The sequence below is a fragment of the Raphanus sativus genome, chromosome 6, assembly GCF_000801105.2.
Source record: "Raphanus sativus cultivar WK10039 chromosome 6, ASM80110v3, whole genome shotgun sequence".
NCBI lineage: Eukaryota > Viridiplantae > Streptophyta > Magnoliopsida > Brassicales > Brassicaceae > Raphanus > Raphanus sativus.
This window is the reverse complement of record NC_079516.1, coordinates 6,247,761-6,262,101: the sequence shown is the minus strand read 5'-3', so window position 1 is coordinate 6,262,101 and position 14,341 is coordinate 6,247,761. Positions and strand designations below refer to the sequence as shown.

The following is a 14,341-nucleotide window of genomic DNA, read 5'->3' as shown; positions in this document are numbered from 1 at the left end:
GGGATACACAGACAAACACACTTTTGTAGGGCCTAAGCAATTGTTATACCTTTCACATCTATGCTTGAGGGGAATGGACTTGTTTTAAAGGGTGATCAAGTAATTATGGGGTACCTTATTTGTCAAAGCCAAAAAAAAGAAGAGAGGATTGGCTTTTTAATGTTTCTAACTAAAACATTGGAAGACCACACTTGTTGGTTGTTGATCAAAGTTGACGGATGGAGAAGTCTCGCAGGTGGTTTGTATGCATGACTTTTTTTTTTTTGCGGTCTTTTTGTGTGAGTTTTCACCTATTTACTCTTTTTTGGGGGTTAATGTGAACTTTTTGATTATTTCATCGTCTGTATACCGTAATATATAAAAATTCCGTAATTTCTTAAACTTTTCTATGGCTTATATGTATGTAGTGATTTGTATCCCTCTCTGTACACAAATATTTCATCAACCCAGTTTTTTTTTTAATGTCCAGAAGACAAAAAACAAAAGAAAGACGAAAAAAGTTAAAAGGGATGAAAGATTAAAAACCCCGAGGAAGGTTTGTGGTTGTTTCTGTGACTGGAGTCTCCTCAGCACCATGGCTAAAAAGATAAGAAAAGAACATCAAAATCAAACAGATAATGGAGTTAAAAAATAACAAAAAAACCAAAGTTTTGGTGTTCTTTTTTTACCTGAGATAGCTGAGAGCAGACATACGGTAGAGACAAGTAAAGACGAGTACATGCAATCCTATTGTGTAGAAGAAAGCAAACGTCCTCGCATACCTGAAAAATAAAATAAAACTAATAAGCCATAATGTAGATAATTTGAATATGACAAAAAAAGATAAGAACGAGCGGCGGGTTACTTGTTTCCTAGAAGGAAACGGCCACTGCTTAGCGTAATCCGATCTCTGATTCCCAAATCCTTGATCCGTTGCTCTCTTTCCTGTTTGAACACACACATATACTCGAATGGTTAAATACTAAGTACCTTGTGTAGACAATAGGAGAATGCTCCTTTTTTTTACTACCTTTTTCGAGAACGCAGCAAATGGGTTGATATCATCCTCGTATATCTTCTTGTATTTCGACTCCACATCCGAGCTGAATCCACTTTCCACATCTTCCACATACTGAGATTTGGAGGAAACATTTCAATCAACCATGGGACAGAACATGGTTTACGGTAAATGCAGTGTCGAAAAGATATTTTACCTTTTTGGATCCCCGGGAAACAACTTTATCGTGGTTATAGTCTTGGACATAACGGATTTTGCCATAGAGCTTGACGTTGTCAGCTTTGGTCTTCTCCAATTCGTCTGTGAGAAACCCTATCTTCTCTTTTAATCTCCTTATTTCCTGTTAAATATATTAAGCAACCACCAGAATATTCAGTTTAACCAGAAAATAGACAAGACAGAGGATCTTCCAAGTGCACTACTACAGTTTTTACCTCTTCTGTTTCCCTTAAACGTGCTCGGAACCGATCTCTTTGGCTGCAGATAACTTTCAGCATTGAGCTTTGATCTTGATCTGATGGAACATGCTTCTGATCCATAGCCTAACCAAAATATGATAAGGAGCATTAATTAGTGATGAGTTTAGTATTAGACGTTTTGTCAAGCCTATATGTTTTCCTCACGACATAGATAAAAAGGCAGAGTAAGCATATACAAATTAGACCGTTTAAAATTATCTACCAAAGAGCTTAAAAGATATATGTTACTGGGTTATCTAGATTCTAGTTCTGAACCACTTGATCATTTCCTTCTTCTTTTCGGGAGGACTTTTATCAGCTTCAAAAGTGTTGCATGAGAAACTACAAGACTCATGTACATAGGTCAGATAAAAGTACCTCAGACTGCTCAGGTACACCTGCTTCTGAGAACTCCCACTCATTAAATAGAGCACCTTTTCTCTCTTTTGAACTGTAACCCTGTGTAACAAGTAGAGGAGGTTTAAGTATAATCAAAATTTCTAATATGGTTTCTCCACTTGAGTACCACATACTATTTATTTGTATAGAGTGACAAAATCCTCATAATCTCAAAAACATAATATAAAAACACAAATACAAAGAAAAAAACCATGAAAGTAAATCCGAAAACAGCAAACAAACGCAACTAGAAGAGATGAGAATATGAGATACTCTTACATACCTTCAAAATATCATCCTCCAACTTTTGAATCAGTCTTTGCTGTTCATTAACCTTAGCTGTTAGTTCTTCTCCCTTGGCTTCAGCCTTCTCAAGCAAGGAGGTTTTCTCAGAAAGTTGAACCTGGGATAAGAAAGTGGTTTAAGCGACCAATGAAATTGACTTGTATATGCTCATGTCACTGAGAAGGGTAAGAGCAATTAAAAGACAGCATTATAGATGGTGTCGGTTCGTTTCGTAAATGATAGTGTACCTTTAATTGAGTGACCTCGTGCTCCATTTTTCTGTTTTTATCAAGAAGAAGTGACTCCATTCTGCTCATCTCTTCACCAGTAGTAGCAGCATCCCAGTCCTCGGCCTCAATTGAATTGTAACCTACAGCCTAATCCGCAATATCAGTATCAGACTTTACAAAACAATATTATTGCGAGAAAGAATAGAGGACGGATCTGTGGCAAGAAGCCAGTTAGAAGTGAAAACAAGGAAGCACCAGAAATGACAAATACCTGCAGAATCTTTACTTTCTTGCGCAGATCATCAACTAATTTTACTGATGGTCTTTCTTGAAGCTCTTTCTTCATCTCTTCAATGATAGTATCCTTTTAATGCAAAAAAATGACGGCATGCTAGCATTAGAAATGGAAAGCGATACGAAACAGATTTCCAAAACATAAGTACAAATTCTTGGCATAAACGACAAAAGATAGCACACAACTTTCACCTTTTTATTGAGCAACGAATTCAGTTTCTTTATCTCGGCAACATGATCCTCTCGCTCATTTGCTAAAGCTGTCTCAACATTGTGAATCTCCATATTAAGCTCTGATATAATCTTCTCTTTTGCAGTTAAGGAATTTTCCAGCATACTATTTGAATCTACATTGTCACTGCAGTGAACGAGCACAAGAAAAATACAAAATCAAAACAAAGCAAAAACTTGCGACCTATTTAAATGTATATGCCTTCTTAAATGGACATTCGAGTATCAGCTACCTCACCTATTCTTATTCTCAGTATCTTCATTAGCTGTTTGCAGCTGAGATCGTAGATGTCCCTGTTACAAACCAAATAAACAAAATTAGGCGCAAAATTCCAGCGCTTATCTTGGGATATTCCCTTAATTCAAACATGACATTTCAAGAGCATTCTGTGAAAGACCTTTTCCCTCTCAAGTGAAAGGAGTCGCGTTTGAGCACGCTCCACTTCATCCATCAATAGACTAAGTTCAGATTGCTTTGTCGCTTTTTCTTCGTCTGATGTTAGTCATAAAAGTAATGTGTATTAACAAGACATGAAGGAACAAATCCCCTATATACTAAAGCACAAGTCACCTAACCAACAAAATTTTGACATATGGATTATGTTTTAAAAAAAAAATTTAATTATAATCTACATGATTAAAAATCTGAGCATTTACAAAATCAATTTATTTAGAAAAATAACTGTCTAACCAAAAGACTTCAACGAGACCACTATCCCTAATTTTATGGCACAATTTCAGTTGTTTAATTTTCTGTATAATTTTCAAGTAACTAATTTTTATCTATCTTCTCTCTTTTTCTTAATCGTTTCATATCTTCACCATTTTAGCAATAAAAATCAATGATCATTGCTGGCAAAAAAATCAATAGAGCATTACAACTACTTTTTATTCAAATTCATTTTTCTTTGCTTCTCAAAATAATACTCTTTTATTCTTTGTTGTGTGATTCATTTTGATTTTTTTGAAGGATTATTCATCAACGGGGATATTGACAAGAAGTTGCAGTTGCAAAATAGATTTAGAACTCAAACTATGAAAATGTAAGTAAATATTTTACCACTTCCTTTCGGTTAATATATAATGTTTTATTGTTCTTCAGTTTTGTTTGGGTGAATTTTTTATGTTTATTACATGTATAGAAAAAAAAGAAAAACTAGAAATCATCTTTTTTTGAAATAAAACTAGAAATCATCTTCGCATTAAGGTATGTGAAGGTAAATAAGATATGTGAAGGTAGTAATGATGTGTGGAATGATATAGCGCAAAATAAAAACTAGATTTTAAAGTAATAATTGTAAAAATGGTATTTTAGTTTATAATGATTATAAGTTATTATAGTTTTCTAGATATATTATCAACAAATTATGGCTTTATGCAAATACACATTAACATTCTTCGAGATATATTATCTACAATCTATGTGATGTTAGTATATTTTAACAAGAAAATATAGTGTTAATACATGTTAAAGATTTAAAATTAAGAAATTATCACCCGTACGTAGTACGGGACTAAACACTAGTAAATAATAAAGACTGAAATGAAAACTGACAAGGTCTTAGAAGAACCTGATTGAGCACGAAGTTCAAAGAGTTGGCTCTGTGCCAGCTCATGCAATTTTTGCATAGTGGAGACGCTATCTTTTGCTTGCCTTAACTGATCTTGCAAAGCTTGCTCCCTGTACAAAAGGTGAATACGGAAATGTTGGTGATGGCTCAAAAACTCCTAAACATCCGAATCATTCACGGAAGAAAAAAAAATTTTACCTATCCTTTAAAAGCTCCAAAGTTTTCTGATTTTCCTCAGCCAGATTTCGTTGCTTGATCTCAACAACCTCCTTAATTTTTTCTTCCATCTGAATCCAAAGAAAAACAAGACGATACCAATGTGAATCTTCAACAGTTATCATTTGCAAGATCACAAAACAGCATTTCATTAATCTGGGTGTATTAGTTGGGTTAAGCATTCAAGGAAGCCAAGATTTACTGACAACAGTCACATTAGTTAGGAACACGAGAAAAAAAAACACAAAAGCTGACCTGCTGCTCAAGCTGGCGGTTCCGTTCTTCTAGTCTCCTTATTGTGGACTGTTGATTTTTCAAATGAGTCGCTTCTGTCCTAAACTCCTCAAGTTCAACTTTCATTTTCCGATTCTCAGATTCCACTTCAGATAATTTACGCTCTTGCTCCTGAAACACAGCAAATAGTAAAGCTCAGTGGCATATTCATTCAAGATAGAGAACTTTCCATCATGATTAACGTTAGGTAACTGGAGAATTACAGCAATAGAGGCAAGAGCAGGAAAGGGATCAGGTGCTTCATAGAGTTTCTGATAAATGTTAAGGAAAGCATTCTCCCCAAACTTGGCCCTCTTGGTAATATTATCCACTTCTTCTTGATACCCCTTGAGCAAGGAGTTAAACATACTAAGTTTGTTCTCAGGTGATGCTTTTTTGAAGTCTGCAACAACCAAGATAAAACCATGTAATTAATACGTTAACATCTCCCGTAGGTGAAACTCGTTAAAACTTGAGGTCTTACCCCTGGTGCTCTCTGCAAGCTTTCGGCGATTCTTCTGGCTGTTTTCTTGATTCTCAGCTATTTTAAGCCCTTGCTCGTCAAGCAGACTTTTCTCCTTCTCCAAATCAAATTCTGAAACAAGAAAAACATTTTAGAGATTGGTGAAATCATTTAAAGCAAATCAAGTGAAACTTTCTCAATCCGAATCACATTAAGCTAACATTGCGTTCTCCGGAACATCTAATTGGCAATCTTCATCACGTCTCTAGTTTGATCCAGTCCTACTTACTTCAATGGAATCCAAAATAAACCTAAACACTAATTTCTCCTAAGCTACCACTCAGCTTCACCTAAGAATCGAAGCAAACGAGTAGATATCTCTCTTCATATGAATCTGAAACAAACCTTTCCAAAAACTGGTGACGACGGGAATGGGAGAGGAGGAAGAAGGAGGAGGAGTTGTTTTATCTCTCTCCGATGATCCATCTGGTAAAGCATCCATTTTCTCCTCGTCTTTGGATCCCGATCTCGCTCTCCGAGGAACAGAAGCAAGACTTCAGTACGAAGAAAGTGATTTCTTCTTCGAATCAACAAGTGAATTTTTCCGAGTGTTGCTTTTTTTTTTCCTCTACCTGGGAAATTTTCTGATCCGATCGGATCTGCTTACAGTTTTGGTGGTAAAATAGTAATTTGCTACTTAAACGTCCCTGCTTTCGTATGGGTCTTGGTCCTAAGCAGGCTTCCAAATATTTGCCAAGAAGCAAAATGAACTCCAATGGGCCGAAACTTGAGCTGTTCAAATGCTCAACAGTATGTCCTTTTTTTGTAACACCTCAACAGTATATCCAAAACTGTTTTTACAGAATTCAATGTTTTTCTTTTAAAAGAAACTGAATTCAATGTTACAAAAAATATTATTTTAAAGAACTTTACAATGGTAATTTTTAATAGTAATTTTTTTTTTAATAAATCCTATCGACTAATTCAGTTTGCTCTGGAAAAAATGAAATAGTGCTATAGAGTAGATTAGCTACCCTCCTACCTTAACTACTAACTAGACCTTGACCCGTCCGACCGGACGGGTGTTTATTTTATATTTTTAGTTTTTTTGTTTATATTAAATGATGAATTTACGATATTTTAAACATAAATTTTAGACTAAAAATAAATTTTGGTAGTAATAATAAAAAGTTAAAATTAAAAATTTAATTAAATATTCAGATATAAAATTTAAATTTTCTAACTAAAATAATATAAAAGCGGGTCATTTTTTTTAATTCTAAAATCTTAGCATCTCTTATAAACAAATAAAATAAATTTATAAAAATATAAAATATATAAACATATTTAGAACTATAATTTCTATTAAAATAAATTTATTAAAGAAAATAATCTTGCGCTGTTGTTATTTATTTATAGATTCGACCCGTAACTGTATAAATATTTTTTTTTCACTTTAATTTTTTCTGTGTACTAATGATATAATATATATATGTACATTAAACTCTATAACATTATTGTTAATATTACATTTTTAAAAATATTTTTTTTATTTATTATGTTAAATAATTATATTTTATGATTTTAATTGTCTATTATATCACAGTATATCATATAAACAAATCCAATATTTATAACTAATTGAACTTATATTTTGAAACCATTATACTAATAATATATGAATAAATTATTTTATATTATATTTATATGTTATATAAATTGATTATGTTATGTGATTTTAATATTTAATAAGTTATTTGGTTAATATATGATTAAGGAAATTTATTATTTAAATTAGAAAAATATTAAATGTTTAAATCTATTATTTAAATTCAAATTAGGAAAATACATTTATTAATCAGAAAAGACAACAATAATTAAGGAATCTACTAATTACGAAAAAATTACGAAAAAATTTATAGATGACTATACAATATCTATATTCACGTTAGCCGTATTTTATACCACACATAGCTATTTTTATAAGTCTTTTTCTATTAATAATTGATGAAAATAACTTTTTATCAAAAAAATAAGTATTTTACCAAGACTGCAGATTTACTAGCTAGGAAATCCCTGATGTTAAGTTATCAATGGAGGTTGGTCCATAACTGTTCCCGATTTTCAGAGGATATTGTAAACAACGATTATGTTTAATGAAGCATTTTAGTCGAAAGAAAAGAGTATTTTACCAAGACTAATGTTTTTTCACAATATTTAAGATTATGTAGCATATTTTAATTTGTTTCAGCATTTGTAAGTTAAACGTAATATGTGTCCAGAAAATTCTTACGACCCTAAACACATGTATATGATCCAATAGTTATAAACGCCTCTGTTTTGTTACCATTATTAACTAGTTTAGTCGTACATGTTGGGTGGTTACTTAGCTTACAATTAACAGTTTAAACTCTATTTATCTCTCGCGCGTGTAACTGAAACGCCGATGCAATTTTTTCAAACAAAAAAAAAACTTACACCCCGAAACACCGGCGTATCTTCCGACCAAGTCCGTCTCTTTCTCCGTCAAACTCTACATCCGTATCCGACGTCACTAACTCCGGCTCCTTGAAATTAGCTATCAAGCTCAACTCCTCGAAGGCGTTGACCACGGTCTGCAACCTCGCAACAAACTCTATGAGAAGCGACGCAAACGTCGCCAGAGACAAGGCACTCGCGCTCTCGTACGTCTCCGTGGTCTCCATAAGCTGATAGTTCCCGTTCGTCGTCTCCATATGCGTGGGAAGCACAAGCCGTGCAGGCCAAGACACCTGTTTCGAGAAAGTAGGCCTGTGATTCAACGGCTCACGGTGATTCTTCTCTCCCCAGCTCTTGGGTATCTCAAGAACCGCCTCGCTTTGAGACTTGAAGGCGTAGATGGGAGACTTGTGGTTCTCCGGTGGATCTGAATCTTCGAGGGAGAGTAGGTCTTGAGGCTCTGAGCGTGATCGGTTCCCGATCTCCCAGCGTTCGGAGTTGACGAGAAGGTAAGATTTCTTGTCGATCTTGTGTTGTAGTTCTTCGGCAGCTAAGTGGACTTCGAAGAGCATGTCGTCTGGTCCTAGCTTCTCCATCTTCTTCACCTTTTCGCCGAGCTCTCTTAAGAGCCTGGCTCCTTCTACGCCAACTCTTTGAAGCTCTTGTCGGAAAACTTGTCTCCTTTCTTCAGGTGCCTGTGAAACGTTTCTAAACTATGAGCAACTGTTCCCCTAATATCATCTTATTTTAGATACGAGGAGCATTGAAGCTAGAGAGAGAGAGTTACCTGGATTTCTGAGAGAATGCAGCCGTGCAATGCCATTACAGTGAATGCACAATGCTTGAGAGCGCCACTGAGCTTGACATAGTTCTGCCATGGGTAGTTAAATGACCTGTATGGTCCGTGAGGCGGCTCCCATATTGCAAAGCTCATCTTCAGAGAAAAAATAATAATTTTCAGAGACAAGAAACAATGGAAGAAGAAACATAACTTGTTTACGATGAAAAATACCAGAGACTCTTCTTGGCTAGTAGACTCAATAGCTGATCTGTAACCCTTGTAAACAGGATCCTCCGAGGCTTGGTAAGTGGCGATTTTGGATGGGACTCTCTCGTATTCAAAACAGTGGAGGTATCCATTCACACAACCTGTAAAACACCCAAGTGACAGACAAAATATCAGTCAAGCATCTTCACTAGAGACTCCAAAGCTAAAAAACTTTTTGAGTACTGACCTTCAAGGGAAGTGGCTACGTTCATGAAATTCTTGACAACCAGGTTATGAAGATCCTCTCCAGCCCATATAGGATAGATAAACATATTAACACCCAAACTAACACCAGCACCAAGAGCTATAAGCAGAAACCGGGAGATAGCCACTTCTATAAACTGTCCTGTTCTAAACCCAGAGATGAGGATGTAGCAATACGTAAGCAAGAAAACCCTGAAACCATACTCATATGCTTTCATCGCCGGATACAGTTTCATGAAAGTCGCAATGAACCCTGAAAACAAAGAGACGCCTAACTTATAAGATCACAGATAGAAAAAAAAAACGATTGGTATAAAAGCAAAGAACACACACCAATGCAGAAGATGCTAACGGTGCAAAACAACTCTTCCCAGTCTCCAAAAAGTGTGGAAAGCTCAGCCATTCCAAGCGCAAGACCTCCTGCTGATAATGTCCCAAGCGCTCGGTTAAACCCTTTGCTTAGTGTTGCTCCTGTTACAAACAAACAAACAAACAAACAGTCATCAAGATAAAAGCAACTACACACAGCTTGTTTAAAGAAGAAAACAATTACATATTATTAGTATATTAGTTCTCCAACGACTATCAAATTCTTCAGCTGACTTGAAACAATTTTTAAATAATTACTAAATATATTACTTATAAACTATTTGTGAATTGAGTGATTCACACATATTAATACCTAATCTAATGTCCATGCTTACCAATTGTGAATTCGAAGACGACGACGACGGTTAGAATAGCCCAAACCGAGTAACGGCTGAGATCCGGATTAGGTTCTTGAAAGAAGATCAAAACGGCGACAATCGTCAGAGCGAGGCCAATCTTGGCGGAGAAGACGATCTTCCTCGGATCAGAGACTCCCATCGCCCACGCCTTCCTCGCAACATCTTTAGCGTCCTGATACGCTCCCGAGATTTTACCTGTTAGGTCACCGCAGCACGAACGGCAGCAGCAGCACAGACGCGAACGTCCGTGACTCTCTCCGCCTTCGAGAGGATCGTTGGACTCGATGTCGCTGAACCTCAGATCGGAGGAGAAACCGTTGTTGGAGAGGAGCCGCTCGCGTTTCTCGCGGATTCCGTTACGGAAGGAACCTGGTTTCGCGGCCATCGCTGGGATTGGATCCTCCTCAGAAAGAAGAAAGAAGGCACATGCTTTTAATGGAGAAGGGGAGAGAGATATTATCTGACTGACGAGAATCGTAACTGCTTTATTAGTGATGGTGGGGAAGATGGTGTGGGTGGCCCTTGTAAAGGTGTGAAGTGTGAAAAGGAGAAGAAAAAGTGTGGTCCACTGCTATGAAGCAAAGTGACGACGTTTTCCAGTTCCAATTTTTTTTTAATAATATGTTATGTGGGTGATAATAGTTCTGAGTCTTCAGACTAAAGATTGTTACATGTGGTTCAAACAAAACTAGATTTTGACCCGCGCTTTGGAAGCGCGGAATATTTTACGATGAAAAAATTCACTAATAACTTAACAAATATTTTGGTAATTTTTAAAGAGTATGTATTTAAAATTTTTTGCATTTAAATCAGTGTTTTTAAATTCAACCCGATTGTGATTATACCGGTTAATCCGGAGATCTAACAATTCAATTTAGGTTTTTAAAATATTCATATTAAAAAAAAAATCACTAAAACCCGAGATTAACCGATTGAACTGATGGATACCGATATGTAATCTAATTGGATTTAAATTGTAATAGTTTCATAATTTGTAATCATATAATCCAAATTTTAAAGTTCAATATTTTGCAATTTATGAAATTATAACGTTTCTACAAAATTTTTAAAAGAAAATGATATATATAAAATAACTAAGATTAATTATTGTATTGTTTGGAAACATTGATAGTAGTATAAAAAATATATTGTTTGGAAACATTGATAGTAGTATAAAGAAATAAGTATATTGTTTGGAAACATGGATAGTAGTATAAAGAAAGGAACATTAGTGATTTAATGTAGGTTTAACTATAAAATATAAAGATGTATTTAATTTAAAAACTTAAAAAATAAATGTTAGGTCCAACAGAATGTTTCTGTTTTAATAAGATAGATGAAAAAAGACGTTTGTTACGTGCGTTACGTCACGATTCCTTGTCAACATTCGATTTCGTCAACCTACTTACCTAAAATAGGTACACTCTTCTTTGTCATTTTTCTTAATCTATTACTTTAACATATGCCAACGCAACACAGAGAAAAACATTGTTTTTATCATCGATGACATTATTGCAAATGCAAGAAGCTGGTTGATCAAAAAAAAATGCAAGAAGCTAAGCAGAGTTTTCTATATATAAAAGAGAACCAAACCAGTGAACAACTTTATCCACCTAATCAATTTTCATCGTCGTAAGAGCATCTCCAATCCAAAATGGAGTAAAAGTGAAAATGAAATAAGAAATGCTCCAACCAAACTTCATTTCCCACTCCATAATAAAATTTATTCTATAAATGAAATAATCTAATTTTTGTTTGTTCATTACTCTATTATAGAGTGAAAAATAGAGTAGATTCATTTTTATTCCATTTTGGAGTAAAATATGGAGTTTTACATTGCAAATGCTCTAAGGAAAAAACTTATCCAGTTTCGGGAGTGACAAAACCTGTAATTGTGTAATCATATACATGACGACATTCTGAGTTTTAGAATTTCTTTTTTCTTTTAAAACCATATTTGAATTTCATAAACCTGATCCACAAGAATTTCAACCTCCATCTCCGGTTTACAACTCCCTAAGACCTGCCGCACTGGAGATTGGAACTCCCAAAATCCCTCTCAATTTCATATATGATGAATAAGACAAAGAAGACCAGATTGGAGTAAAGAGTAACATGAAAAATGAACTTATTTGGCTATCAATACATTACTGAAGCTTATAAAACCTTCCATGGATCCGCCAGCCCAAAGACTGACATGTTTCAACAAAACAAGAAAAAAAGAACAAACAAGAGCAAATCTGCACAGTCCAAAGACCATTTCATCATGTCTTGTATTAAAAGCTCGGTCACCTGCAGAAGCAATACAAACACAAAAGAACATTAGGATCACTAAGCTCGCCATAAAAGTTAAACCAGTAGCTGTTGTAAAAAATATTAATTACATTGGCTTCTAATGATGAAAAATTAGACAAATTATATACAATGACTTGAGAGGTTTCCCCCTAGACTACACTTAGCACAGGACTCCACAAGATGGGTCCAAAACATGTTTCACCCCTAATAATATTACAATGCACCATTATAAGATTAGCATTGTTGTGGAGTATGAGAACATAGCAGATTGAAAACTATTAACCACCAGGGCATTCCCAAATACCTCAAAATAAAGCCACTTCAAAATCTCATTAGCAAATTTTACAAGAAATATTTACACTTTGGACTCTACTTTCTTTCATAACAGCTTATACAAATGGTTACTGATCACTTAGTTGAGATCAAACAGATGCTTTACATTTGATTTACTGGTAACATACCCTAGTAAAGACAGGTATGGAACCTTTTAAAGTTACATATTCAGAGAAACCTATACTATAAATCCACAAATCATCAGCAACATTTCAACCAATTCTAGCGCCAGAAATGAAAAAAAAACTCCTACATCTTTTAATTAAATAATCATATAAAATAAAACGAAGCCATTAAGAACCACAGAACCAGTTACTCACCTCAGATTGATGATCAGGCGCAACCAAAAGCATTATTCAGCTTCAACAGCCTCAGGCTTGGGACCTAATCATTACCATCAACCAAAAGAAACATAAGTATGAATATGTTTAATTAATTTGAGCTCAGACCAATCTACAACACAAGGATCTTGGTCATGTCCAACTGTCCATTCATTAGCCGAGATTTAAGACAATATAAATTAATTTTTGATCCATCAAGACGCTATCTGATTGAGACAAAACCCTAAAGGAATCGAATTAAGATGCAACAGAGATACTACTCACCGTGGAGCGAGACAGGACGGTGGTCTTTTCCCCAGCCGACGCCGCGAGTGGAGTCGAGGTACTGCTGGACGAGATGACGGCATTTCTGGTAATGGTTGACGCCTTCGACGCGGTAACACCATTTGACCTTCTCCCGCATGATCTTCGCCTTCTCGATCTGGATCCACTTCTCACGGACGATGTGCTCTCTCATCTCCACCATCGCCACCGGATCCTTGTAAGGATTCGCCGGATCGAAGCCATCCGGCGCCGTCTCTTCGAACTCCGGTAATCCCTTCTTTCTCCCCATTGCTTCTTCTTCTCTGTGGTCTTTGGTGGTGATTCGCTTCTGGATTTTGGTTGGTGACTTTGCTGTTTAAAAAGTGCTTTTGGGCCTACTTGGATCTAATACTCGGCCCAAACTTTAAGCCCATCTTATAACTGTATAGTGTGTTTGTTAGTTAGATACTATAAAGTGAATTATGTCATTTTTTTTTTTTTCTAAATGGTAAATATCATTAATGAAAATGAAGGTTTGGTTACAAGTTAAATTGAAACCACAATCTACTGTTAAGCTGATTTGATCCTAGAGACCGCAAAAAAAAAATAAAAAACCCCTAGGATACACAAAGATTAATTTCAATCTCTTGTCGCCAAGAACAAGCTTGAAATCAATACGCAATAAGAACAAGTAGAACAACAATGTAATCACCCTAATCAAAGCGCTTCTTGCTGTATCTGATCAAATCAGAGGAAGCAAGAGAATAGCTGGGAGAGGTTTAGCCGAGAACTCACCGAAGTGGCTCCGAGCAGGCATCGACGGAAGCGTCTGGCTTACGCCCCGGAGCTCCGCTGGAGGAGGACGCCGACCAACAAATCTTAGCTATCTCGACTGGAAGACAAAAGTTCAGACCAATAACAACGCTACTTACGTGGAAGCACAAGTCACGGTCAAACGTGAACGGTACAACAGGCTCCCTCACCGTCCACGCGACACAAAGAATGCAGCAAAGACCACGGAAGAACAAAAGTCAAGCTGTCGGAGCTTTGAAGCAAGGACATGAAACACGGAAGGAGATTTAACCCTCCTTGAAAACAGGCAGTTCAGAAGGCGATAGAGAACTCCACCTAAATGCACATGAGTCACCACATCGGGTTGTCCTCAAACCCTAGCAGACGACGCCGGTAGCAAGAATGGGAGTTCAGACACACCACTGAAGGATGCCATGGCTGTTGTCTCTTGAACTAAACGAG

At 35.9% G+C, this 14,341-nt stretch overlaps 3 protein-coding genes across 3 annotated transcripts; all 3 read right to left on the bottom strand.

Moving 5' to 3' along the window:
• Positions 1-356: 356 nt before the first annotated feature.
• Positions 357-6,093, bottom strand: LOC108813876 (protein CASP). The gene is made up of 19 exons (XM_018586558.2): positions 5,823-6,093; positions 5,439-5,549; positions 5,179-5,357; positions 4,937-5,086; positions 4,664-4,752; positions 4,466-4,575; positions 3,293-3,387; positions 3,133-3,188; positions 2,856-3,021; positions 2,641-2,733; positions 2,388-2,516; positions 2,138-2,257; positions 1,834-1,914; positions 1,432-1,539; positions 1,194-1,337; positions 1,010-1,111; positions 845-924; positions 669-761; positions 357-578 (listed from the first exon to the last, which is right to left on the bottom strand). Exons 1-19 carry the CDS (start codon positions 5,917-5,919, stop codon positions 518-520), a joined length of 2,064 nt encoding a protein of 687 aa, XP_018442060.1. The 5' UTR covers positions 5,920-6,093; the 3' UTR covers positions 357-517.
• A 1,644-nt stretch (positions 6,094-7,737) lies between these two features.
• On the bottom strand, positions 7,738-10,423 carry LOC108813483 (aluminum-activated malate transporter 9). The gene is made up of 6 exons (XM_018586054.2): positions 9,852-10,423; positions 9,481-9,618; positions 9,131-9,400; positions 8,908-9,044; positions 8,683-8,829; positions 7,738-8,590 (listed from the first exon to the last, which is right to left on the bottom strand). The coding sequence occupies exons 1-6, from the start codon at positions 10,258-10,260 to the stop codon at positions 7,892-7,894; spliced, it is 1,800 nt and encodes a 599-aa protein (XP_018441556.1). The 5' UTR covers positions 10,261-10,423; the 3' UTR covers positions 7,738-7,891.
• A 1,550-nt stretch (positions 10,424-11,973) lies between these two features.
• Positions 11,974-13,448, bottom strand: LOC108811025 (NADH dehydrogenase [ubiquinone] 1 beta subcomplex subunit 10-B). The gene is made up of 3 exons (XM_018583090.2): positions 13,109-13,448; positions 12,824-12,887; positions 11,974-12,167 (listed from the first exon to the last, which is right to left on the bottom strand). Exons 1-2 carry the CDS (start codon positions 13,395-13,397, stop codon positions 12,856-12,858), a joined length of 321 nt encoding a protein of 106 aa, XP_018438592.1. The 5' UTR covers positions 13,398-13,448; the 3' UTR covers positions 11,974-12,167; positions 12,824-12,855.
• Positions 13,449-14,341: the final 893 nt, after the last annotated feature.

Bases quoted from the DNA above. Each gene is read 5' to 3' on its own strand.
- LOC108813876 (XM_018586558.2), bottom strand. From the start codon at position 5,919: ATGGATGCTTTACCAGATGGATCATCGGAGAGAGATAAAACAACTCCT. The intron at 2,734-2,855 runs GTGAAAGTTGTG...TTGCATTAAAAG, and splicing joins ATTCGTTGCTCAATAAAAAG to GATACTATCATTGAAGAGAT. The intron at 2,258-2,387 runs GTACACTATCAT...TTCTTATCCCAG, and splicing joins ACGAGGTCACTCAATTAAAG to GTTCAACTTTCTGAGAAAAC.
- LOC108813483 (XM_018586054.2), bottom strand. From the start codon at position 10,260: ATGGCCGCGAAACCAGGTTCCTTCCGTAACGGAATCCGCGAGAAACGC. The intron at 9,619-9,851 runs GTAAGCATGGAC...TGTTTGTAACAG, and splicing joins CGTCTTCGAATTCACAATTG to GAGCAACACTAAGCAAAGGG. The intron at 8,591-8,682 runs GTAACTCTCTCT...AACGTTTCACAG, and splicing joins GCATTCTCTCAGAAATCCAG to GCACCTGAAGAAAGGAGACA.
- LOC108811025 (XM_018583090.2), bottom strand. From the start codon at position 13,397: ATGGGGAGAAAGAAGGGATTACCGGAGTTCGAAGAGACGGCGCCGGAT. The intron at 12,888-13,108 runs GTGAGTAGTATC...GGTAATGATTAG, and splicing joins CCGTCCTGTCTCGCTCCACG to GTCCCAAGCCTGAGGCTGTT.